The sequence below is a fragment of the Centropristis striata genome, chromosome 23 (assembly GCF_030273125.1).
Source record: "Centropristis striata isolate RG_2023a ecotype Rhode Island chromosome 23, C.striata_1.0, whole genome shotgun sequence".
Classification (NCBI taxonomy): Eukaryota; Metazoa; Chordata; class Actinopteri; order Perciformes; family Serranidae; genus Centropristis; species Centropristis striata.
Genome location: NC_081539.1, coordinates 6,431,876 through 6,457,530, shown reverse-complemented (window position 1 = coordinate 6,457,530; position 25,655 = coordinate 6,431,876). Strand labels below are relative to the sequence as shown.

The 25,655-nt window shown below is 42.7% G+C and overlaps 3 protein-coding genes across 11 annotated transcripts; 1 reads left to right on the top strand and 2 right to left on the bottom strand.

Annotated features, from left to right (window-relative positions):
* Window positions 1-1,956: 1,956 nt before the first annotated feature.
* LOC131962417 (uncharacterized) lies at window positions 1,957-9,596 on the bottom strand. The gene is made up of 6 exons (XM_059327419.1): window positions 9,453-9,596; window positions 9,323-9,369; window positions 9,106-9,254; window positions 6,054-8,992; window positions 2,116-2,286; window positions 1,957-2,026 (listed from the first exon to the last, which is right to left on the bottom strand). The coding sequence occupies exons 1-6, from the start codon at window positions 9,467-9,469 to the stop codon at window positions 1,957-1,959; spliced, it is 3,393 nt and encodes a 1,130-aa protein (XP_059183402.1). The 5' UTR covers window positions 9,470-9,596.
* On the bottom strand, window positions 4,428-17,464 carry LOC131961796 (uncharacterized). Of its 9 annotated transcripts, none has more exons than XR_009389887.1 (7): window positions 17,306-17,463; window positions 17,176-17,222; window positions 16,128-17,107; window positions 12,721-12,804; window positions 12,211-12,687; window positions 12,107-12,141; window positions 11,917-12,006 (listed from the first exon to the last, which is right to left on the bottom strand). XR_009389887.1 is itself a non-coding variant. In XM_059326688.1 (5 exons), exons 1-4 carry the CDS (start codon window positions 17,320-17,322, stop codon window positions 12,226-12,228), a joined length of 1,623 nt encoding a protein of 540 aa, XP_059182671.1. In that variant the 5' UTR covers window positions 17,323-17,464; the 3' UTR covers window positions 11,917-12,006; window positions 12,211-12,225. The 9 variants fall into 9 exon arrangements, 2 of the variants coding, with proteins under 2 accessions (XP_059182671.1, XP_059182672.1); XR_009389888.1 differs by having other exon boundaries at window positions 12,763-12,804; XR_009389885.1 differs by lacking the exons at window positions 11,917-12,006; window positions 12,107-12,141 and adding exons at window positions 4,428-4,517; window positions 4,618-4,652 and having other exon boundaries at window positions 12,211-12,804; window positions 17,306-17,464.
* An 871-nt stretch (window positions 17,465-18,335) lies between these two features.
* LOC131961629 (neutral cholesterol ester hydrolase 1-like) lies at window positions 18,336-24,890 on the top strand. Its single transcript, XM_059326459.1, has 5 exons — window positions 18,336-18,851; window positions 21,691-21,913; window positions 22,673-22,742; window positions 23,024-23,195; window positions 24,042-24,890. The coding sequence occupies exons 1-5, from the start codon at window positions 18,717-18,719 to the stop codon at window positions 24,660-24,662; spliced, it is 1,221 nt and encodes a 406-aa protein (XP_059182442.1). The 5' UTR covers window positions 18,336-18,716; the 3' UTR covers window positions 24,663-24,890.
* Window positions 24,891-25,655: the final 765 nt, after the last annotated feature.

The window sequence follows — 25,655 nt, the reverse complement described above, 5'->3', positions numbered from 1 at the left end:
GGGAGACACTGCAGGTGAATAGGGTTTGTTTGTTTACTAGTGCAGTGCCCGTAGGAAGTATGCATTTGTATAGTGGGAGATTAAGTAGATTTTTTCAATTATGGGATGTACAATGAGGTGTAATACCCTTGCATAGTTTTAATATACAAAGTATATATTGGGTAATACATGGATGTACATTGAGATATAAAGAGACACAGAAATAGTTATTCTAAGAAAAATAAATTTTCCATGTTAGACATATATAAACACAGATATAGGAGGGAATAAGTTCACATGCAGCACTAACAGATGGATGTGACTAATGTGACTGAGGGTTATTAGGTGTGTTGTGGAATGTGTAGATTGATAACTATTGTGGCTATGCAGATCACTACAACATCTGCAACTCCATAAAACACTTTTCATAAAAGGTACACACACCATCCAGCACATACACATTGAAAACTGATATTCGCTGGAAACTATTCGAATATCGAACTTTGTAGCGCACTTTAAAACTCCGAAAGATAGGTGGGCTAAATAGACTTACAGATGAGATGAGTCAGGGTGGAAATCCAGAGTGAATTGTGTTACTGACCAGGTGTAGGCCAATCACACAATGGGGCGGAACTCCCCTAAAAGGCGTCCAGTCGGAAACAGTGGAATGCCGCAACACATCCTACATAAATATTTTGAAAAATGAATTCAAAATCAGGGGTGGCACACCTTCGTGCCATGCGCGAGCCACATACCAAATCTGAGGTCAGTCTGACCAACGGTCAGTGAGGTATGCCCTAGACACACACACCTTGCTTTTATAGATGGATATCCTTATGAAACTCAGTTATTTACATTAAGACAGTTTTGTCTTTAGTTTGTTTAGGTTTACATATGCCAATTTGCATATACTTCCAGGACCAATACAATTTTCAGGGTTCTTATTTTGCTGATTTTTTATTATACAGAAGGTACCTCGGATATCTCCCTTTATAATTGAATAAATCTAGAAAATACTGTCAGCCATAAAATTAAAAAAAAAATAGTCATGTTTTTAGGAACAAAATGTTGTATAAATCAGGGAATTAATTATATATACAAAACCCTCAGTTTGGTTTCCAAGTGGAGCTGAAGTTGGGATTCATGAGAAATTTTGAGAAAACAGCCTTTTAAGATTTTATACTTTAATGGAAATTACCATTTGAAGACAAAATATTGAATCAAATTCATAGTATAGAACATGTAAAACACAACATTGTGCAGGAGAATGGGAGCTTTCTAATGAAGCCTGTGATGATGAGGTTTAGATGCTCGCAGTACAAAAACACCTCGTTTATTAAACATGCAATTTATTGAACTATACATTTAAATAATCATATTTTTATTTCATAAACATTTAATTTAAATGGCATTGGAGTCAGGCCTTTGATCTGGTACACTGCTGATTTAAGCCCTGATGAAGTTGCCATGCCATAAATTGCCATGCATTGTATTCTGCAAATAAGTTAGTATATATTTTTATGATAATTACTGCTGCAATAATATGAAAGTTGTACTTTAACTTCTTGCTCATTTGAACTCATATACTGTTAGTTAAATCTATAGCAATGTTTAAAGTTTGAAATCAAGGTGTCACAAGAGTGAGTCCATTTTAAATCTGAATGCAGTGAATGAAAGTGGCTGAGCTACTTTGGCTCATAAAACAGATTCAATTGGATTAAAGAACATTTTATTTTAAGTTGCCAAGTTGAAAGCAGTCTTGAATCTTCGGGGTTAAGAAGAGAAGAAGAAGATTACTTTATTCATCCCACAATGGGGAAATTCAACCTCTGCATTTAACCCATCCTTTTTTACACACAAGTGAACACACCATGCAAGGAGCAGTGGGCAGCACATAGTGCCTAGAAAATAAATTATTATTAATGACAAGCAAAGGGCTGGTTATAAAGTTTGAATCATCTACAAGTAGTACATACCTTAACTGTAACGCCGAGATCCGTATGGACGGGCGTATCCATAGGCGTATCCATAGGGAGATCCATAGAAACTGGAAGAAATTTAAGTTTCACCGTTTACTCATTGATGCTGCTGATATTAAAAACAGGATGATCATAGGCTTACCGTCTAAGGGAATACCCTCGGGGAGAAGCTACTTTGTCAAACGTTGGATAATCAGTGTCGCCCAGATGCTGGGGCGACTGCAGTTGCTGCTTGGGCAGGAAGCCAGGAAGTTGAGGCTGCTGGGGCTGATAATTGGATTCTCCAACCTGTTGATGATCACTAGGTTTATAGTGATCAGGCTGGTAACTGAGGGATGAGTGTTGAAGCTACTGACCTTATTGTGATGTTACTTTTTCCTGTCGAAGTGGTTTTAGTGGCCGGGCTGAACCGGGGACCTTTCCCTCCCTCATCTATTGGTTGGTGATTGTGTTACGTCACTGAGACTTGCGATAATATCACGTTTGATCTGATCGCAAACCCAAGACTAGGAAAAAGCTGATATGAAACAGTGCAGATTACTACTTTAAACTTAACGATGGAGATGACGGGAGCGCGCCGTGACTCCCTGTAAAACTCCTAGATTTACTAAAGACTTTCAGGTTTTAGTCTGGGATTGTGAAATTCTTTTGGTGTAAGCCCAGCATAAAATGGAAATAAAACAATTGTAATCCTTTGTGACATGAATCCAATTAAAAAGTTAACGCAAACCTATTTAAACCTCTTAGAGAGTAAGTAGTGTTAGATTAAAAATCATATTGTTTTACTGATGTAATTTCTGTTGGCTCAATTACAGAAACTAGAAAATGTTATATTTCCAATGAAGGCTAATGCATTTTGGCTTTACACTTCTATAAACTTTTGCTCTACTTTTTGGTCTAACCCAGGGGACAGCAACCTTTTAACAAAAAAGCCACTGTTGGCCACAAAAAAAAAAGAGAAAAAATGTCAGAATGGAGCCACAAACCTTGTTTTCAGCCTTACAATGAAGATAAAACAGTCTAAGTCTAAACTAGCCTACCAACATCACAAACAGGTCAAAACGACCATTTCTTAATAGGATTTTGTCAGAATGCAGCAACTCAAAACTAGACAAAGTTCGCAAAATTTTTAAGGCGCCTGTACTTAGACTTTCATAGGCTATGCTGCATATTTTAGTCAACATGTAGTTGAAAACATTTTATGTCTTATATAAGATAAACATATTTAGAAGAGCCACATGTGGCTCGGGAACTTTCAAACTGACAAACTTAATTTAATGCATTTATATATTTTACACAATATACCAATTTTGAGAGTTTGAGTTGTAAGAAAAGCACAGGTGAAATTGATAATGGGTGCATCCCATCCCAGTTTCTTTTTTTTGCCCCAGTCATTTATTCCAGTGAGCCAGTATGGAGTGTACCAGGACCCCCCCTAAAGAGGAACACAGTCATCAATATTGACCAGTCCATGAGTATACAGTATATACACAGTCCATATATTCCCGCAAGACCTGCACCACAAATGTAAGCTGTGTAGAGATGAAATGTGCTCATCTGAAATAATTAAAATTCCTAATCAGCAATGAATTCTACAATGTCATTTAGCAGATGCTTTTAACCAAAGCGACGTACAATTGAGATACAACACAAGGATGAAGTCAAAAAAACATAGCAAGAGTAAGTGCCGTGGGTTAAGTTTGAGTCCATAGGACACAAGTGCTTTTAGGTTGAGAGAGCAGTCAGTGCGATACTTGTCAGTGTAGATCAAGAGTGAAGGTGATCAGTAAAGAGTTGGGTCTTCAGTCTTTTAAAGCTTGAGAAGGACTCAGCGGAACGGATGGAGATTGGAAGTTCATTCCACCACTGGGAGTCTGGTTTGGGAAGCAGAGGCCTTCAGCGGCAGGGGAGCCAGACGTCTTTCACTTGAAGAGCGTAGTGGTCAGGAGGGTTTGTGGAACTAAACAAAGGAGTTCAGATAACCAGGAGCTGTGCCTGTTGCCATTTTGTAGGCAAGAGACAAGGCTTTGAATTTGATGTGGGCTGTGACCAGGAGCCAGTGCAGAGAGATTAGTGGAGAGGCTTGGTGGTGCAGCAGGAAGACCTGCCAGTAGAGTTGCAGTAGTCTAAACGCGATAACACAAGGTCCTGAACCAGGAGTTGTCGATTGCTCGGCCAGTTTGCACACCCCATTTCAAAATAAGCTTTGTCAGGTTTAAATGCACAACAGGTACAGACTAGAATTAGTGCATCTGAACCCACTGAAACACCTCAATCCATCAAGGTCAATGCAAGTGGATGGCAGGTACATTTAAATATGAATGTGGTAAAGTCAGAACAGAAGTAGGACCCTTTGAGCTTCAGCTACAGAATTCTGCCTCATCGAACACATTTTACTTGCATGATTAAACTGAGATCCACAAGTCACTGGCTTGTTTGGGAACTTCATACAAAGTCTCAAGAACAGAATTGATTAAACACAATGTTTATTTTCATTTCACAAGTCAGTACAATGGCCCGGTTGAAAGCAGTCTTGAGGAACCTCCAGCGTTGTGGTTCCTAAAACATAAACATGGATTTAGAACAGTATTTTTGCAAAGTTTGAATTTAAAGTACATAACCCACCCATTGGTGCACTGGACATGATTGAAATACACACCCAATGTTGTCCCAACTCCAGCCGTTGTGCCGTACCTGAAGTAAAATTAAAGTAGATTAATTTCTCAAAGATTCTGATAATGAGAAAACAGGATCAATTCTTACCCATTTCAGGGGCAATTCCTTGGTGAAAGTATGAGAATGTTGCATGGCTGCTTAAGCATCTACTGCCTGCGCAGCAGCTTGGGCCCATAGCGCAACTGATGGGGCAACTTTGCCATCTTGGGCATGTAGCGTGGCTGCTGGGGCAACTTGGGCGTGTAGCGTGGCAGGAAGATAGGCATCTGGTACAACTTGGGCATGTAGCTCGGCATCTGGGGCATCTGCTGCTGTTGCTGCTTGGCTGGGAAGCTCGGCATCTGCTGCTGTTGCTGCTTGGCTGGGAAGCTCGGCATCTGCTGCTGTTGCTGCTTGGCTGGGAAGCTCGGCATCTGCTGCTGTTGCTGCTTGGCTGGGAAGCTCGGCATCTGCTGCTGTTGCTGCTTGGCTGGGAAGCTCGGCATCTGCTGCTGTTGCTGCTTGGCTGGGAAGCTCGGCATCTGCTGCTGTTGCTGCTTGGCTGGGAAGCTCGGCATCTGCTGCTGTTGCTGCTTGGCTGGGAAGCTCGGCATCTGCTGCTGTTGCTGCTTGGCTGGGAAGCTCGGCATCTGCTGCTGTTGCTGCTTGGCTGGGAAGCTCGGCATCTGCTGCTGTTGCTGCTTGGCTGGGAAGCTCGGCATCTGCTGCTGTTGCTGCTTGGCTGGGAAGCTCGGCATCTGCTGCTGTTGCTGCTTGGCTGGGAAGCTCGGCATCTGCTGCTGTTGCTGCTTGGCTGGGAAGCTCGGCATCTGCTGCTGTTGCTGCTTGGCTGGGAAGCTCGGCATCTGCTGCTGTTGCTGCTTGGCTGGGAAGCTCGGCATCTGCTGCTGTTGCTGCTTGGCTGGGAAGCTCGGCATCTGCTGCTGTTGCTGCTTGGCTGGGAAGCTCGGCATCTGCTGCTGTTGCTGCTTGGCTGGGAAGCTCGGCATCTGCTGCTGTTGCTGCTTGGCTGGGAAGCTCGGCATCTGCTGCTGTTGCTGCTTGGCTGGGAAGCTCGGCATCTGCTGCTGTTGCTGCTTGGCTGGGAAGCTCGGCATCTGCTGCTGTTGCTGCTTGGCTGGGAAGCTCGGCATCTGCTGCTGTTGCTGCTTGGCTGGGAAGCTCGGCATCTGCTGCTGTTGCTGCTTGGCTGGGAAGCTCGGCATCTGCTGCTGTTGCTGCTTGGCTGGGAAGCTCGGCATCTGCTGCTGTTGCTGCTTGGCTGGGAAGCTCGGCATCTGCTGCTGTTGCTGCTTGGCTGGGAAGCTCGGCATCTGCTGCTGTTGCTGCTTGGCTGGGAAGCTCGGCATCTGCTGCTGTTGCTGCTTGGCTGGGAAGCTCGGCATCTGCTGCTGTTGCTGCTTGGCTGGGAAGCTCGGCATCTGCTGCTGTTGCTGCTTGGCTGGGAAGCTCGGCATCTGGGGCATCTGCTGCTGTTGCTGCTTGGCTGGGAAGCTCGGCATCTGGGGCATCTGCTGCTGTTGCTGCTTGGCTGGGAAGCTCGGCATCTGGGGCATCTGCTGCTGTTGCTGCTTGGCTGGGAAGCTCGGCATCTGGGGCATCTGCTGCTGTTGCTGCTTGGCTGGGAAGCTCGGCATCTGGGGCATCTGCTGCTGTTGCTGCTTGGCTGGGAAGCTCGGCATCTGGGGCATCTGCTGCTGTTGCTGCTTGGCTGGGAAGCTCGGCATCTGGGGCATCTGCTGCTGTTGCTGCTTGGCTGGGAAGCTCGGCATCTGGGGCATCTGCTGCTGTTGCTGCTTGGCTGGGAAGCTCGGCATCTGGGGCATCTGCTGCTGTTGCTGCTTGGCTGGGAAGCTCGGCATCTGGGGCATCTGCTGCTGTTGCTGCTTGGCTGGGAAGCTCGGCATCTGGGGCATCTGCTGCTGTTGCTGCTTGGCTGGGAAGCTCGGCATCTGGGGCATCTGCTGCTGTTGCTGCTTGGCTGGGAAGCTCGGCATCTGGGGCATCTGCTGCTGTTGCTGCTTGGCTGGGAAGCTCGGCATCTGGGGCATCTGCTGCTGTTGCTGCTTGGCTGGGAAGCTAGGCATCTGGGGCATCTGCTGCTGTTGCTGCTTGGCTGGGAAGCTAGGCATCTGGGGCATCTGCTGCTGTTGCTGCTTGGCTGGGAAGCTAGGCATCTGGGGCATCTGCTGCTGTTGCTGCTTGGCTGGGAAGCTAGGCATCTGGGGCATCTGCTGCTGTTGCTGCTTGGCTGGGAAGCTAGGCATCTGGGGCATCTGCTGCTGTTGCTGCTTGGCTGGGAAGCTAGGCATCTGGGGCATCTGCTGCTGTTGCTGCTTGGCTGGGAAGCTAGGCATCTGGGGCATCTGCTGCTGTTGCTGCTTGGCTGGGAAGCTAGGCATCTGGGGCATCTGCTGCTGTTGCTGCTGCTGCTTGGCTGGGAAGCTAGGCATCTGGGGCATCTGCTGCTGTTGCTGCTGCTGCTTGGCTGGGAAGCTAGGCATCTGGGGCATCTGCTGCTGTTGCTGCTGCTGCTTGGCTGGGAAGCTAGGCATCTGGGGCATCTGCTGCTGTTGCTGCTGCTGCTTGGCTGGGAAGCTAGGCATCTGGGGCATCTGCTGCTGTTGCTGCTGCTGCTTGGCTGGGAAGCTAGGCATCTGGGGCATCTGCTGCTGTTGCTGCTGCTGCTTGGCTGGGAAGCTAGGCATCTGGGGCATCTGCTGCTGTTGCTGCTTGGCTGGGAAGCTAGGCATCTGGGGCATCTGCTGCTGTTGCTGCTTGGCTGGGAAGCTAGGCATCTGGGGCATCTGCTGCTGTTGCTGCTTGGCTGGGAAGCTAGGCATCTGGGGCATCTGCTGCTGTTGCTGCTTGGCTGGGAAGCTAGGCATCTGGGGCATCTGCTGCTGTTGCTGCTTGGCTGGGAAGCTAGGCATCTGGGGCAACTGCTGCTGCTGGGCTGGGAAGCTAGGCATCTGGGGCAACTGCTGCTGCTGGGCTGGGAAGCTAGGCATCTGGGGCAACTGCTGCTGTTTCTGCTTGGCTGGGAAGCTAGGCATCTGGGGCAACTGCTGCTGTTTCTGCTTGGCTGGGAAGCTAGGCATCTGGGGCAACTGCTGCTGTTTCTGCTTGGCTGGGAAGCTAGGCATCTGGGGCAACTGCTGCTGTTTCTGCTTGGCTGGGAAGCTAGGCATCTGGGGCAACTGCTGCTGTTTCTGCTTGGCTGGGAAGCTAGGCATCTGGGGCAACTGCTGCTGTTGCTTGGCTGGGAAGCTAGGCATCTGGGGCAACTGCTGCTGTTGCTTGGGTGGGAAGCTAGGCATCTGGGGCAACTGCTGCTGTTGCTGCTGGGGTGGGAAGCTAGGCATCTGGGGCAACTGCTGCTGTTGCTGCTGGGGTGGGAAGCTAGGCATCTGGGGCAACTGCTGCTGTTGCTGCTGGGGTGGGAAGCTAGGCATCTGGGGCAACTGCTGCTGTTGCTGCTGGGGTGGGAAGCTAGGCATCTGGGGCAACTGCTGCTGTTGCTGCTGGGGTGGGAAGCTAGGCATCTGGGGCAACTGCTGCTGTTGCTGCTGGGGTGGGAAGCTAGGCATCTGGGGCAACTGCTGCTGTTGCTGCTGGGGTGGGAAGCTAGGCATCTGGGGCAACTGCTGCTGAGGTGGGAAGCTAGGCATCTGGGGCAACTGCTGCTGTTGCTGCTGAGGTGGGAAGCTAGGCATCTGGGGCATCTGCTGCTGTTGCTGCTTGGCTGGGAAGCTAGGCATCTGGGGCATCTGCTGCTGTTGCTGCTTGGCTGGGAAGCTAGGCATCTGGGGCATCTGCTGCTGTTGCTGCTTGGCTGGGAAGCTAGGCATCTGGGGCATCTGCTGCTGTTGCTGCTTGGCTGGGAAGCTAGGCATCTGGGGCATCTGCTGCTGTTGCTGCTTGGCTGGGAAGCTAGGCATCTGGGGCATCTGCTGCTGTTGCTGCTTGGCTGGGAAGCTAGGCATCTGGGGCATCTGCTGCTGGGGTGGGAAGCTAGGCATCTGGGGCAACTGCTGCTGCTCAGATTGCTGCTGGGGTGGGAAGCTAGGCATCTGGGGCAACTGCTGCTGCTCAGATTGCTGCTGGGGTGGGAAGCTAGGCATCTGGGGCAACTGCTGCTCAGATTGCTGCTGGGATGGGAAGCTACGTATCTGCGGCAACTGCTCCTGCTCAGATTCCTGCTGGGGTGGGAAGCTAGGCATCTGGGGCAACTGCTCCTGCTCAGATTCCTGCTGGGGTGGGAAGCTAGGCATCTGGGGCAACTGCTCCTGCGCTTGCTGCTTGGGTGGGAAGCTTGGTTGTTGGGGGACCTGAGGCTGATCAACAGATTCTGCAACCTGTTGAGGATAAATGGATGAACATGGGGCTTCTGGCACAGATTGGTAGTTTGGTTGCTGTGATTAATCTTCAGGCTGGTAACTGCAAATACTGCAGAGTTGGAGCTACTTACCTTATCTTCAATTGAGGTTGAACCAACACCAAGTGGCTCAGGGCTCCCTGAAGATCCATCTCCAGTGTTAAACCCACTTGAACCTGGTTGATAGCCTGCAACTGGCACTTCATTGCCTCCATACTGCTCAACTGATCCAATACTGTAAGCTGTAGAGCAAACATTTGAGACCATGCATACAACTTGTTCAGTAGTTTCACAATGTGACTAAACTCACCATTTGCTTGAGGTCTTCCAACCGCTAGCAGAGTCAACAGGAACCATCTGGGCAACACATCAAATAATTACTTTCAACATGAATCATGAGTTGAACAATAAGTTGGAAAAGATATACAATTAAAACTTACCCTAAGAGAAACCCCATGGCTCCAGCCACAGTTGTTAAGAAATTATGCAGCAAACTCGTCTGTAAGCTCCTACAAAAACCCACAGAACTGAACCAGTCCAAAAAAAATAAGTGACTAAAGAAACACTGGAGCTCTTTTTAAACTCACCTACCTCACACCGTTGATTAACGGGACACAGGTGTAAGTAATTGACGGCAGGTGTGGCTAATTACCTGACAGGAGCAGACCGCTGCAATATGGGAATTATGCTGGGCTTACACCAAACGATTTTCACAGTCCAAGACTAAAAACTGAAAGTCTCTAGTAATGCTACCTATACACCAGAAGACTTTGAAAAGATTTGGAAAGACTCCTGCAAGACTATCAGCTCACATCTGCTCACATCTAAAGACAACTGTTGAGAGTTTTTAGTCCCAGCCTAGTCTCAGACTGAGATTCTACAAAGACTGTGAATCTTGCAGGGTCACTATTTACAAGACTACAACTAGATTTCCTTTAGCATGTTTTACCTACCATGCAATTTTTGTGTGTGCAGTGGTTTGTGTTGAAAAAAACAACAACAAAAAGAAGAGAAGAAGACGCCACAAAATGCCCCTCACAAAGCTGAAAAGGGGTTTCTGTTTTTCTGACATGAAAAGTTGACTATTTTACAGTAAAATTTGTATTTAGGATTGAGTTTTCTGACATTATTGTGATGTTACTTTTTCCTGTCGAAGTGGTTTTACTGGCCGGTCTGCTCATCTATTGGTTGGTGATTGTGTTACGTCACTGCGACTAAACCCAAGATTAGGAAAAGACTGATAAGAAACAGCGCCGATTACTACCTTACACTTAACGATCGGGATGACGGGAGCGCGCTGTGACTCCAGTAAGACTCCTATATTTACTAAAGACTTTCAGTTTTTAGTCTGGGACTGTTAAAATCGTTTGGTGTAAGCCCAGCATAAATCTAGGAGTCTTACTGGAGTCACAGCGCGCTCCCGTCATCCCGATCGTTAAGTGTAAGGTAGTAATCGGCGCTGTTTCTTATCAGTCTTTTCCTAATCTTGGGTTTGCGATCATGATCGCAAGTCGCAGTGACGTAACACAATCAACAACCAATAGATGAGCGGGTCCAGGCCGGCAGTAAAACCACTTCAACAGGAAAAAGTAACATCACAATAATGTCAGAAAACTCAATCCTAAATACAAATATAGAGATGTAATATATTTATGGCCACAAGCGGGATTTGGGGGGCGCTGTTTCTTAGTAAAAAGAACAGTAAGCAGACCCAGTTAAAATGTATAAATAAATGTATACATAAATAACTAATAAATAATTGATGATTGTGTGATTAACTAAATGAAAGTTGACAGAGCTGATAAGTATAATTATTCAATTCAAAAAATCCTAATTAAATAGGACATAAATGTATATCATGAATTCTTTTCTAAATTGTCCTTTCCTTTATTCTTCCTTATATCTATTTTACTGTAAAATCGTTAAATTTCCATGTCAGAAAAACAGAAACCCATTTTCAGCTTTGTGAGGGGCATTTTGTGGTGACTTTTTTTTTTTTTAACACAAACCACTGCACACAGAAAAATTGCATGATAGGTAAAAAAATGCGAAAGGAAATCTAGTTGTAGTCTTGTAAATAGTGACCATGCAAGATTCAGTCTTTGTAGAATCTCAGTCTGAGACTAGGCTGGGACTAAAAACTCTCAACACTTGTCTTTAGATGAGAGCAGGTGTGAGCTAATAGTCTTGCAGGAGTCTTTCCAACTCTTTTCAAAGTCTTCTGGTGTATAGGTAGCATAAGAGGTTGCTTTTCAATCATTGATCATATCTCAGAGAAAAGCATTTATTCATGTCAAATGTATTCAAAACTATTTGGATTTTCATTTACTAAAAAGTTTATTTCTCAGCATTTTTTATTTACATGGGTTTTTATTACAATCAGCAAAACTTTGTTAGCTGGCTTTCAATGGAATGGAATCTAAAAATCTGCACAATTTGGTTTAAAAAAAAAAAAAATGAGTAAAATCTAGCTTTGTATTATTAATTCTTAGCTCAAAATCCCATTTTGTAATGCAAGTATGATTGAAACCATTTTTGTAATATTATGTTAGTATATAATTTTATTATCTTGTTCTAAATAAAGTATTTTCTCAGCATTGTTATTAACATGAGCTCATTTTTTGCACACCCCGTTTCAAAATAAGCTTTGTCAGGTTTAAATACACAGCAGGTACAGACTAGAATGAGTGTATCTGAACCCACTGAAGCACCTCAATCCATCAAGGTCAATGCAAGTGGATGGCAGGTGCATTTAAATATGTGGTAAAGTCAGAACAGAAGTAGGACCCTTTGAGCTTCAGCTACAAAATTGCCTCATTGAAGTAATTTTACTTGCATGATTAAACTGAGATCCACAAGTCACTGGCTTGTTTGGGAACTTCATACAAAGTCTCAAGAACAGAATTGATTAAACACAATGTTTATTTTCATTTCACAAGTCAGTACAATGGCCCGGTTGAAAGCAGTCTTGAGGAACCTCCAGCGTTGAAATTCCTAAAACATAAACATGGATTTAGAACAGTATTTTTGCAAAGTTTGAATTTAAAGTACATACCCCACCCATTGGTGCACTGGACATGATTGAAATACACACCCAGTGTTGTCCCAACTCCAGCCGTTGTGCCGAACCTGAAGGAAATTAAAGTAGATTAATTTCTCAAAGACTGATAATGAGAATACAACATGATCAATTCTTACCCATTTCAGGGGCATCTACTGCCTGCGCAGCAGCTTTGGCCCGTAGCGTGGCTGCTGGGGCAACTTGGCCATCTTGGGCATGTAGCGTGGCTGCTGGGGCAACTTGGCCATCTTGGGCATGTAGCGTGGCTGCTGGGGCAACTTGGCCATCTTGGGCATGTAGCGTGGCTGCTGGGGCAACTCGTGAACACAGCGGGACTGTTGCTTGGCTGGGTAGCTAGGCACCTGCGGCATCTGCCGTTGCCGCTTGGCTGGGTAGCTAGGCACCTGCGGCATCTGCCGTTGCCGCTTGGCTGGGAAGCTAGGCACCTGCGGCATCTGCCGTTGCCGATTGGCTGGGAAGCTAGGCACCTGCGGCATCTGCCGTTGCCGATTGGCTGGGAAGCTAGGCACCTGCGGCATCTGCCGCTGCCGCTTGGCTGGGAAGCTAGGCACCTGCGGCATCTGCCGCTGCCGCTTGGCTGGGAAGCTAGGCACCTGCCGCTGCTGTTTGGCTGGGAAGCTAGGCACCTGCGGCATCTGCCGCTGCTGCTTGGCTGGGAAGCTAGGCACCTGCGGCATCTGCCGCTGCTGCTTGGCTGGGAAGCTAGGCACCTGCGGCATCTGCTGCTGTTGCTGCTGCTGCTGGGCTGGGAAGCTAGGCATCTGAGGCATCTGCTGCTGTTGCTGCTGCTTGGCTGGGAAGCTAGGCATCTGAGGCATCTGCTGCTGTTGCTGCTGCTTGGCTGGGAAGCTAGGCATCTGGGGCATCTGCTGCTGTTGCTTGGCTGGGAAGCTAGGCATCTGGGGCAACTGCTGCTGCTGAGGTTGCTGCTTGGGTGGAAAGCTAGGCATCTGGGGCAACTGCTGCTGCTGAGGTTGCTGCTTGGGTGGAAAGCTAGGCATCTGGGGCAACTGCTGCTGCTGAGGTTGCTGCTTGGGTGGAAAGCTAGGCATCTGGGGCAACTGCTGCTGCTGAGGTTGCTGCTTGGGTGGAAAGCTAGGCATCTGGGGCAACTGCTGCTGCCGAGGTTGCTGCTGGGGTGCGAAGCTGGGCATCTGGGGCAACGGTTGATAGCCTGCAACTGGCACTTCATTGCCTCCATACTTCTCAACTGATCCAATACTGTAAGCTGTAGAGCAAACATTTGAGACCATGCATACAACTTGTTCAGTAGTTTCACAATGTGACTAAACTCACCATTTGCTTGAGGTCTTCCAACAGCTAGCAGAGTCAACAGGAACCATCTGGGCAACACATCAAATAATTACTTTCAACATGAATTGAACAAAAAGTTTGAAAAGATATACAATTAAAACTTACCCTAAGAGAAAACCCATAGCTCCAGCCTCAGTTGTTAAGAAATGATGCAGCAAATTCTTCTGTAAGCTCCTACAAAATCCCACAGAACTGAACCAGTCCAAAAAAATAAGTGCCAAAAGAAACACTGGAGCTCTTTTTAAACTCACCTGTCTCACCCCGTTGATTAACGGGACACAGGTGTAAGTAATTGACGGCAGGTGTGGCTAATTACCTGACAGGAGCAGACCGCTGCAATATGGGAATTAGAAAAGGCTGGTTAATGCTGAGCTTACACCAAACGATTTTCCCAGTCCCAGACTAAAAACTGAAAGTCTTTAGTAAATCTAGGAGTCTTACTGGAGTCACAGCGCGCTCCCGTCATCTCCATCGTTAAGTGTAAGGTAGAAATCTGCGCTGTTTCATATCAGTCTTTTCCTAGTCTTGGGTTTGGATCATAACAAATGTGTTTGATGTGATCGCAAGTCGCAGTGACGTAACACAATCACCAACCAATAGATGAGCGGGGGAAAGGTCCCCGGTTCCAGACCGGCCAGTAAAACCACTTCGACAGGAAAAAGTAACATCACAATAATGTTAGTTAGCTCAATCCTAAATACAAATATAGAGATGTAATATATTTATGGCCACAAGCGGGATTTGGGGGCGCTGTTTCTTAGTAAAGAGAACAGTAAGGAGACCAAGTTAAAATGTATAAATAAATGTATACATAAATAAGTAATAAATAATTAATGATTAATGTGTGATTAACTAAATGAAAGTTGATAGAGCTGATAAGTATAATTATTCAATTAAAAAAATCCTAATTAAATAGGCCATAAATGTATATCATGAATTCCTTTCTAAATTGTCCTTTCCTTTATTCTTCCTTATATCTATTTTACTGTAAAATAGTCAAATTTTCATGTCAGAAAAACAGAAACCCATTTTCAGCTTTGTGAGGGGCATTTTGTTGCGACTCTTTTTGTAGTTAACACAAACCACTGCACACACAAAAATTGCATGATAGGTAAAAAATGCTAAAGGAAATCTAGTTGTAGTCTTGTAAATAGTGACCATGCAAGATTCAGTCTTTGTAGAGTCTCAGTCTGAGACTAGGCTGGGACTAAAAACTCTCAACACTTGTCTTTAGATGTGAGCAGGTGTGAGCTGATAGTCTTGCAGGAGTCTTTCCAACTCTTTTCAAAGTCTTCTGGTGTATAGGTAGCATAAGAGGTTGCTTTTCAGTCCTTGATCATAAAGTAAAATTTACAAAAAAAATAATATTTGGTGGACATTTAAAGAGTCAAATAGAGGAAGTATGAGTCAAATCTCAGAGAAAAGCATATTTATTCGTGTCAAATGTATTCAAAACTATTTGGATGATCATTCACTAAAATGTAAGTTTTTTTTCAGCATTTTTATTACAATCAGCAAAACTTCGGCTTTAAAAGCTTTCAATGGAATTTAAAATTCTGCACAATTTGGTAAAAAAAAAAAAAAAAAAAAAAAAAAAAAAGTAAAATCTAGCTTTGTATTATTAATTCTTAGTCTCTGTCACTAGCACTAATAGCTCTTATTGCACTATACCTTGATTGTTTGCTTTTTACTCTTCCTGTAAGTCGCTTTGGATAAAAGCGTCTGCTAAATGACTAAATGTAAATGTCTTAGCTCAAAAATCCCATTTTGTAATGCAAGTATGATTGAAACCATTGTAATATGTTAGTATATAATTGTATCATCTTGTTCTAAGTATTTTTTGATTGTTATTAACATGAGCTCATTTTTTGCACACCCCAATTCAAAATAAGCTTTGTCAGGTTTAAATACATAGCAGGTACAGACTAGAATGAGTGTATCTGAACCCACTGAAGCACCTCAATCCATCAAGGTCAATGCAAGTGGATGGCAGGTGCGTTTAAATATGAATGTGGTAAAGTCAGAACAGAAGTAGGACCCTTTGAGCTTCAGCTACAGAATTCTGCCTCATCGAACACATTTTACTTGCATGATTAAACTGAGATCCACAAGTCACTGGCTTGTTTGGGAACGTCATACAAAGTCTCAAGAACAGAATTTATTAAACACAATGTTTATTTTCATTTCACAAGTCAGTACAATGGCCCGGTTGAAAGCAGTCTTGAGGAACCTCCAGCGTTGTGGTTCCTAAAACATAAACATGGATTTAGAACAGTATTTTTGCAAAGTTTGAATTTAAAGTACATAACCCACCCATTGGTGCACTGGACATGATTGAAATACACACCCAATGTTGTCCCAACTCCAGCTGTTGTGCCGTACCTGAAGTAAAATTAAGTAGATTAATTTCTCAAAGATTCTGATAATGAGAAAACAGGATCAATTCTTACCCATTTCAGGGGCAATTCCTTGGTGAAAGTATGAGAATGTAGCATGGCTGCTTAAGCATCTACTGCCTGCGCAGCAGCTTTGGCCCGTAGCGTGGCTGCTGGGGCAACTTGGCCATCTTGGGCATGTAGCGTGGCTGCTGGGGCAACTTGGCCATCTTGGGCATGTAGCGTGGCTGCTGGGGCAACTTGGCCATCTTGGGCATGTAGCGTGGCTGCTGGGGCAACTCGTGAACACAGCGGGGCTGCTGCTTGGCTGGGAAGCTAGGCACCTGCGACATCTGCCGCTGCTGCTTGGCTGGGAAGCTAGGCACCTGCGACACCTGCCGCTGCTGTTGCTGCTTGGCTGGGAAGCTAGGCACCTGCGACACCTGCCGCTGCCGTTGCTGCTTGGCTGGGAAGCTAGGCACCTGCGACACCTGCCGCTGCCGTTGCTGCTTGGCTGGGAAGCTAGGCACCTGCGACACCTGCCGCTGCTGTTGCTGCTTGGCTGGGAACCTAGGCACCTGCGCCACCTGCCGCTGCTGTTGCTGCTTGGCTGGGAACCTAGGCACCTGCGCCACCTGCCGCTGCCGTTGCTGCTTGGCTGGGAACCTAGGCACCTGCGCCACCTGCTGCTGCCGTTGCTGCTTGGCTGGGAACCTAGGCACCTGCGCCACCTGCTGCTGCCGTTGCTGCTTGGCTGGGAACCTAGGCACCTGCGCCACCTGCTGCTGCCGTTGCTGCTTGGCTGGGAAGCTAGGCACCTGCGCCACCTGCTGCTGCCGTTGCTGCTTGGCTGGGAAGCTAGGCACCTGCGCCACCTGCTGCTGCCGTTGCTGCTTGGCTGGGAAGCTAGGCACCTGCGCCACCTGCTGCTGCCGTTGCTGCTTGGCTGGGAAGCTAGGCACCTGTGCCACCTGCTGCTGCCGTTGCTGCTTGGCTGGGAAGCTAGGCACCTGCGCCACCTGCTGCTGCCGTTGCTGCTTGGCTGGGAAGCTAGGCACCTGCGCCACCTGCTGCTGCCGTTGCTGCTTGGCTGGGAAGCTAGGCACCTGGGGCAACTGCTGCTGAGGTTGCTGCTTGGCTGGGAAGCTAGGCACCTGGGGCAACTGCTGCTGAGGTTGCTGCTTGGGTTGGAAGCTAGGCATCTGGGGCAACTGCTGCTGAGGTTGCTGCTGGGGTGCGAAGCTGGGCATCTGGGGCAACGGTTGATAGCCTGCAACTGGCACTTCATTGCCTCCATACTTCTCAACTGATCCAATACTGTAAGCTGTAGAGCAAACATTTGAGACCATGCATACAACTTGTTCAGTAGTTTCACAATGTGACTAAACTCACCATTTGCTTGAGGTCTTCCAACAGCTAGCAGAGTCAACAGGAACCATCTGGGCAACACATCAAATAATTACTTTCAACATGAATCATGAGTTGAACAAAAAGTTTGAAAAGATATACAATTAAAACTTACCCTAAGAGAAACCCCATAGCTCCAGCCTCAGTTGTTAAGATATGATGCAGCAAACTCTTCTTTAAGCTCCTACAAAAACCCACAGAACTGAACCAGTCCAAAAAAAATAAGTGACTAAAGAAACACTGGAGCTCTTTTTAAACTCACCTATCTCACACCGTTGATTAACGGGACACAGGTGTAAGTAGTTTGCGGCACGTGTGGCTAATTACCTGACAGGAGCAGACCGCTGCAATATGGGAATGAGAAAAGGCTGGTTCAGAGGATTTTGCTTTTCAGTCCTTGAACATCATAAAGAAAATACGTCTTTAATCATAAAGTTATTATGTTTATTATTATTATTATTATTATTATTAATAATAATAATTCTTAGCTCATAAAAATCCTATTTTTTAATGTTAAATATAATTGAAACTATTTTTGTAATAATAATAATAATAATAATAATAATTATTATTATTATTATAATGTTAGTATATAATTTAGATTATCTTGTTCCAAATAAAGTATTTTTCAGCATTGTTATTAACATGGGCTTATTTCCACAACAAAAAGCCAAACTATTTTTGTTATTTGGCTTTTAAACCTTAAAATGGAATTTTTAACTTAAATTGGAATTACAAAGACTTACACTTTTTAGAGTCAAACAGAGAACGTTTGAGTATAATTATAAACAATTCAAATTAGTAATTTTAATTAAAATGTATTTTAATTTATACTATAAATTAAATAATTAAATAATTAATAATAATTAAAATAATGATTAATATTATTATATAATTATTATTATTATCAACATAATAATTTGGACTATTATAATGAATAATTTATTAATTTATTTAATACCACTACTACTACCACTAATAATAAATATATTTAATGTTTTATTATTTTATTTTATTTTTAATTATTATTATTATTATTGTAGAAGATGCACAGAGGACAGGTTGATGTGAGGGGGGAGCAGAGAGTCGTCAGGGTCAGAAAACAACGAGAAGAAAACATTATTTTACAATGACAGCAGGGAAGAGTTGCAGCAGGACATCCTTTTTGTATTAAAAGGGTTGGAAAAAAATAAAATAATAATAATAACAATCAAAACATTATTAATTTATTTTCAGCATTTTTATTTCCGTGTTTGTATTTCTTACATTAAAAAAAACTACATTTCCCGTCAGAAATCGCATTACACAATCCTTACACTACTTCCTGGAAGGAAATTTCAAAATAAGATAATTTTAGCATGTTGGCTGCGATGAGATCGACTAGAAACCTCGAACCGGCTTTTATTTTGAAATCGGGGTCATTCCTCCGTGTTTCGTCGATCCCTGGCGGAGCCACCGATCGCCTTTGAACCGGGGGGGATGTAACACCGTATGAACGGTTCGGCTTCAGGTAACAGTCCGCCGCGATGAGGCTCCGTTTGGCCGGAGCCGTGCTGCTGTCGGCGGCCGCCTACTACGTCTACCTGCCGCTACCGAGCGGCGTCAGCGAGCCGTGGAAGCTGATGCTGCTGGACGCGCTGTTCCGGAGCTTCATGCAGGCGGTGAGGATGCACCGAGGACAGGTTGATGTGAGCCGTCAGGGTCACAAAACAACCAGAAAAACACAGTATTTTAAAATGACAACAGAGGAGAGTTGTAGCAGGACATCCCTTTATATTAAAAGGGTTGAAAAAAATGTAAATAATGGTAGAAAACAGGAGAGATGACATAATATAAATTCAGTATATATAATAGAATACCAGAGCACAGGAAAAGAAAGTATAACAGGTTAAGTTAGAATTATATAGACAGTCATGGAAAAGATTATTAGACCACCATTGTTTCTTCAATTTCTTGTTCATTTTAAAGGTACATTTGTTTGGACAAATATAATGATAACAACAAAAATAACTCACAAGAGTTCAATTTAAGAGCTGATATCTAGACATTTTCCATGGTTTTCTTGCTAATGCTTTTGGTTATGATCAAGAAAATCATGGAAAATGTCTAGATATTAGCTCTTAAATTAAACTCTTATCAGCTATTTTGTTATTGTTATTATATCTCTCCAAACAAATGTACCTGTAGTTGAATCAGTTAATTTTTTCCATGACTGTATGTATGGAGATATCGGTATTTACAGTTATTTTTATTATTTATTCAAATGGTCACTGACACTGAACATACTGTGTTTATATTTATTCAGCTTTTTATTATTATTATTTATTTTTTTAATTCTTTACTGGCTCAGTTATCATTTCTAGAAGTGGCTGACCGTGTATATAATCTATAATCATGTTAAATATTATTTAATAGTGTTTTTGTTTGTTTTGTTTTTGATTAAGTAGCCAGTTTTAGTGCACAATTTAAAAAAAAAAAAAAAAAAAAAAAAAAAGGTTTATTTTCATTCCAGTAAAATTTTTTACTATATCGGTTATCTGTGAATAATATGAAAATATATAAAGTAGGATATACAAGTAATATTGAAGAGGATAGACCAAATACTATATAAATATATATTTTTAATACTATATATTGCATTTTTACAATCCTTTATCTGCTGCTGTGACACTGCAATGGGACTAATAAAGTATTATCTAAAAAGTGTGTTTTTTATTAATTAATTAACATTAACAATGCACATTTGAATAGATAACTCTCCTTTTAGAAACCACATCATCAGAGCTGTTTTTTTTAGAATAAATGGAGGTATATTAGAAATAAACAAAACAGATTTAGAGAAGTGAGAAAATGACCTTTGACCCAGCTGCTGAACACCCTTTAACCTGTTTGATGCCTCATGTGTCACCGTCACATGTGTTGAAACTCCTGTGTAACGTGTTTTTGTATTAGGACCGCAGCAGCAGTTAACACCCGACACAAAGCTCTGAACCTGATGTGTCATTGTGAAGCAGCAAGTTTTATTTACATACGTTCATCAACGTGCAGGACAGGTTTTACATGCCCTGCTCACTCTTTATGTGTTCACAGGAGGAGGCTGCAGAGAGAGAGATCACATCTGATTTACTAACTAATAAAAATAAAAAAGTTTCAGGGTGAAACATTTCTGAAACCAGATGGCACTCAAATAAAAACAAAGCCCTCATTCTTAAATAGCTTCTCAAGTTGTTTTGGCACTATTTATTATTTACACCAATAAGGCAGAGTGACGTGGCTTATTTTTATTTAATTTATTTCTATTTATTCTATATGTTTTTCAGTTATCATTTTTAGTGGTTGACAATTTTTTTCATTAGGATTTATTTCTTATTCTTATTCTTATTTTAATAGTCAGCAATTGATGGACACTGAAAAGTGAACTATTTATTTATTTATTTATTTCCTATTTATTATTTATTTTGTAAGTTATCATTTTCATTGGTTGACAATTTATATTTATTATTATTATTATTATTATTATTTTAATAGTCAGCAATTGATGGACACTGAAAAGTGAGCTATTTATTTATTTCCTATTTATTCTTTATTTTCTAAGTTATCATTTTTATTGGTTGACAATGTAAACATAAATATTCTTTTATTTTTTTAAACATTTTTTAGAAAGGAACCTTCTGAGTAACAGTCCCATAAAAAAGTTTCTTTATTTTCTCAGTTATCATTTTTATTGGTTGACAATTTTATACACAGTATGTTTAATGCATAATAAATGAATTAAATATTATTTTTACATTTTTAGAAAGTAACTTTTGGAGCAACAATTCACATTCAATATCAGTATCTTTATCAGTTCATTTTATTTTCTATTTACTCTCTATTTTTCTCAGTTATTCATATATGGTTTATTTTATGTATAATAATGATATATATTATTTATTTAAAAAAACATTTTTTTTTTAGAAAGTGTCCTTCTGAGTAACAGTCAAGTTGGTGCAAAATCACACAATTTTTCACATAAAAAAAGTAAAAAAAAAAAAAAAAGAAAAGTAAAAAAAAAAAATGTATATAATGTATAATAAATAAATTAAATATTATTATTTTTACATTTTTAAAAAGTAGCCTTCGGAGCAACAATTCACATTCAATATCACTATCTTTATTAGTTTATTTCATTTTCTATTTGCAAAATTCACATAAAAAAAGTTTTTTAAAAAAGTAAAAAAAAGTTTATATATATATATATATATATATATAGAGAGAGAGAGAGAGAGAGAGAAAGAGAGAGAGAGAGAGAGTGTGTGTATTTATTTATTTATTTATTTATTTATTTATTCATTCTCATTCCAGCACAAAATTTACCCCCCTAGGATCTGTATCAATATTAATTTCAGAAATCCCATATGCTCTAATTAGAACAGAATAAAAAAATAATTTCAGGTAAAGAAAATTCCCTCCAACAGTAAAATAACTGCCGTGTTTGTTTGTCTTTGTTTGTGTTTGCAGAGCGACATGGCTCATGTGGTGGGCATGTGCCACCGGGTGCACCTGTTGAACCGGGTGGTGTCCTGGGTGGAGGACATCGAGGCTCGCTCCTGCCCCGCCGTGCACGTGACCGACTCCACGCTGGGCGGCGTGCCCGCCAGAGTCTTCCAGCCGAAGGGAGGCAGGCAGCTGAAGAGGGGAGTCATTTATTTCCACGGCGGAGGATGGGCGCTCGGCAGCGGACGTGAGTGCTGATTTAAAAACTCTGAAACCGGCAGAAAAGGAGGATTGTTGGCTTTATTATTATTTTATATATTATTTATTTATTTAATTATTTTGTATGTAATATCTACTTTTAATTTATGAGTGAATTAAAATGTATTATTTAAGTTAGTTAAAAATACATTAAATTAATTGAAATGTGTTTATTTTATTACTTTTTTATGTTATATCTACTATCTAATGTATTGTTTGAATTTGTTAAAAAAAAATACATTAAATTAATTAAAATGTATTATTATTTCATTTAAAGAATAATTATTTATTTTATTTATTTTATTTTTATGTTATATCTTCTACCTAATATCTAATGGATTGTTTAAATTATTTAAAATAAATTAATTTAATTGAAATGTATTATTTAATTTTAAGAATAATATTCTTTTTTTGTTATTGTTATTTTTTATGCTATTTTATTGATGCTATTTTATTTTATTTTATTTTATTTTTGTTCAACCATTTTTTATCCACTTTATCCAGATTTTGCACCTGCTGTTTTGAGTTTTTGTATTTTTGAAGTCTTCAAACTTCTTTACTTTTTATATTATATAGTGGTATTGTGTTTGTGTTAATGTATTTTACTCTCATCTACAGATTAGATTAAAAAAGCAACAAGTGTCAACATTTTGAATTAAAATAACAGACTATACAAATACTTACTACATATACTTAATTATTGTTTACATTGTATCAGTGTCACTATCTGAGTCTACCTGCTTCACAGGGATGCGATCATACGACCTTCTTTGTCGGAAAATGGCGGCGGACCTGGACTCTGTCGTCATGTCTGTTGAGTAAGTTACAGAAAAAAAAGTTGTTTTGTTTGAATTAATCTATTAGTTGTCAATATTTTGCAGATTATTTTACACCAAGTATTCCAAATTCCAAAAGAGTCATTGTTTTCTCTTGTTTTATAGTTACATCTATTATTCTTTCATTAATTCATTCATTACAATTCCTAATAAAAGGCCAATATTTTACATTTACCAGCTCTTAAAGTGGTGTCTTTGAAACCAGATCTATCATGTTTCACAGTATGCTGTAACATAATAACTCTGTCTCCCTGTGGCATCAGTTACCGTCTGGCTCCGGAGGCGGTGTTCCCGGATCAGTACCACGACGCGTTGGCGGCGTCCCGGGCGTTCCTGTCGGCTCCGGTGTTGGAGCGCTACGGCATCGATCCGGAGAGGCTGTGTGTGTCCGGGGACAGCGCCGGGGGAAACCTGGCCGCCGCTGTGGCACAGGAGGTAGACAATCACTATTATATATCAGTAATGAGTCTTCCCCACAGGATTTTATAAGAGTCTGGGGGGGAACGAACCATGTAAGGGGGTCTGGGGGCATGCCCCAATTTTGCACATAAATATTGTCACACTGTTAAAATAATCACCTAAGTCATTTTTTGTCAAAATAGTTTTTTTTTTTTTATGCCACCTATGGTAAAATCGCCTACATCCTCAGTTGATCAGATCATGTGATTTTACCCCTTTAAGATAATGGCCTATGTCAAGTGTGTGACTTAAGCAGATTTATTATGCCTAAGTCAAAATAAAATGTGACTTAGGCAATTTTTTGAACATGCCTTTGTGACTTAAGCAAAATATGGTAACACTTTATTTTGAAGGTGTCTACATAAGAGTGACATGAGCATGTCATGAACACGACATGGGATGTGTCATGAACATTAATGACACTTTGAAGTAACATTAATGCTCATGATACTTGTCATGTCATGTTTATGACAGGCTTGTAAGTCCTTACAAAATGCTTATTAACATTGTGTGTTTATAAGCTTATATAAGTGTTAATAATAGCATTACAAACACCCATGACCCACCCATTATGTCTTTGTAATGCCTTTATTTTGTTTGCTTATTGATATTAAAATATACTTAATTGTTCATCTATTATGAGTTAACTATAAGTTAAATATGCTTTTTGCAACTACCGGATCTAAAGCGAGAACAATGCCTTATTACTTGTTAATTAATGGTTATTAAGGACCTTATTATAAAGCGTTACCAAAACATCTCTTCAGCTGCTGTAATCGTCCCTCAGGCTGAGTTGTGATGTAACCGTGACTGTGTCCACAGCTCGGCTCAGACGACGGTGTGGCGGTGAAGTTCAAGCTGCAGGCGCTGATCTACCCGGTGCTGCAGGCGCTCGACTTCTACACGCCGTCCTACCAGCAGAACCGGGCCGTTCCCATCCTCTACAGGCCCTACATGGCTCGTTTCTGGCTGCAGTACCTGGGCGCCGACACGTCCCTGGAGCCGCTGCTGCTCGCCAACAACCACAGCGCCCTGGACCAGCCGGCCATCAGCGCCAGCACGCGCTCCAAGCTGGACTGGACCGCTCTGCTCCCGGCCGAACGCAGGAAGCACTTCCGGCCGGTGGTGAAAGAAACGGGAACGCCGGGAGTGATGGGTGAAGTACCGGAGCTGATAGACGTGAGGGCGGCGCCGCTGCTGGCGGAGCCGGAGGTCTTGGGTCGGACGCCTAAAGCGTACGTGATGACCTGTGAGTTTGACGTGCTGCGGGACGACGGGCTGATGTACGTCAGGCGCCTGCAGGACGCCGGCGTCACCGTGACCAGCGATCACTACGAGGACGGTTTCCACGGCTGCATGGTGTTCGCGTTCCTGCCGATGATGTCGAGCGTCGGACAGAGAAGCATGAACAGCTACATCCACTGGCTGGACCAGAACCTGTAGACTAACAGGAGAAACTGTTTGTGGCACCAAAGATGAACCGGAGCAGAGAGTCTGGTACTTCAGAGCTCCTAGTGGGATCTACGATGAGAAGACATGTCTTTGTTAATTGAATTTTTTTTGGTGGTGGTAAAAAAATAACCTGTAACCAAAACGGTCACAGGTTTAAGCTACTGTATTTTAACTTCTGCAGCTTCTGCATCTTACGTAACATTTAAAACCAAGAACTCGTATCAGAGGCTCATGATGTACTTGCTTTTTACCAACATGTACATGTTGACAAGTTGTTGTTCGCATACTTTCCTGCGTACTGACCGGCGAATTCACAAAAATTGTGCAGCTTTTGCAGCCGTTAGCCTGCACAGAGAAGACAAAAAGAATCTGTGAGTGAAGAGTGAAATGCAGCCTTTAACTATGCTGCCAAGCAAATAGCATGTTAGTGCTGCTGTGCTATTTGCACACATTAAAATGAGGTAATATGCACAAATTTGGTGCAAAATTGCCCACTTTTGTGTGCAACCATCTTTGCAAAAACCTTGATACAGAGAGTTGGTGGTATCTGAAGAGCATTAATGAGGAGCGTCCTCTGCCTCAGATATCTTTAAAGTCCAAAGGTTTGAAAACACCAACAGCACTGACAGACTGAGATATTTCTCTTTTAAATTCCTGCCTGAAGTTTTGAGGCTTCTGCACTTCGTCAGTCAGTCAGGACCTGCAGCTCGCACTGTGAAAATGTCAGTTTTTTCTTTTCCTTTCTCTCATTGTTCTGCTGACCAAAGTCAACAGTTGTACTTTGCTCGAGGAATAATTGCAATCAGATGCAAAAGAAAAAAAAGGCCAAATTGCACTCAGCTGCAAAATTAGTGCAATATATTTAGTGATTCAGGGGCAGATAGCGACTTCATGTGATGCAAAACATATCAGCGGCTGCAATCCGTTCTTTGTGAATTTGCCTGTTAGTGCGTACCAGGGAGACACGAGGAAATCTACCCTGAG

Coding starts and splice junctions, on each gene's coding strand:
- LOC131961796 (XM_059326688.1), bottom strand. Junction 17,108..17,175: donor TGGAAGACCTCAAGCAAATG/GTGAGTTTAGTC, acceptor TTTGCTCTACAG/CTTACAGTATTGGATCAGTT. Junction 12,805..16,127: donor AGCAGCGGCAGATGTCGCAG/GTGCCTAGCTTC, acceptor CAGATGCCGCAG/GTGCCTAGCTTCCCAGCCAA.
- LOC131962417 (XM_059327419.1), bottom strand. Junction 9,255..9,322: donor TGGAAGACCTCAAGCAAATG/GTGAGTTTAGTC, acceptor TTTGCTCTACAG/CTTACAGTATTGGATCAGTT. Junction 2,287..6,053: donor AAGCAGCAACAGCAGCAGAT/GCCGAGCTTCCC, acceptor CTCATCCCTCAG/TTACCAGCCTGATCACTATA.
- LOC131961629 (XM_059326459.1), top strand. CDS start 18,717: ATGAGGCTCCGTTTGGCCGGAGCCGTGCTGCTGTCGGCGGCCGCCTAC. Junction 21,914..22,672: donor ATGGGCGCTCGGCAGCGGAC/GTGAGTGCTGAT, acceptor CCTGCTTCACAG/GGATGCGATCATACGACCTT. Junction 22,743..23,023: donor TCTGTCGTCATGTCTGTTGA/GTAAGTTACAGA, acceptor CTGTGGCATCAG/TTACCGTCTGGCTCCGGAGG.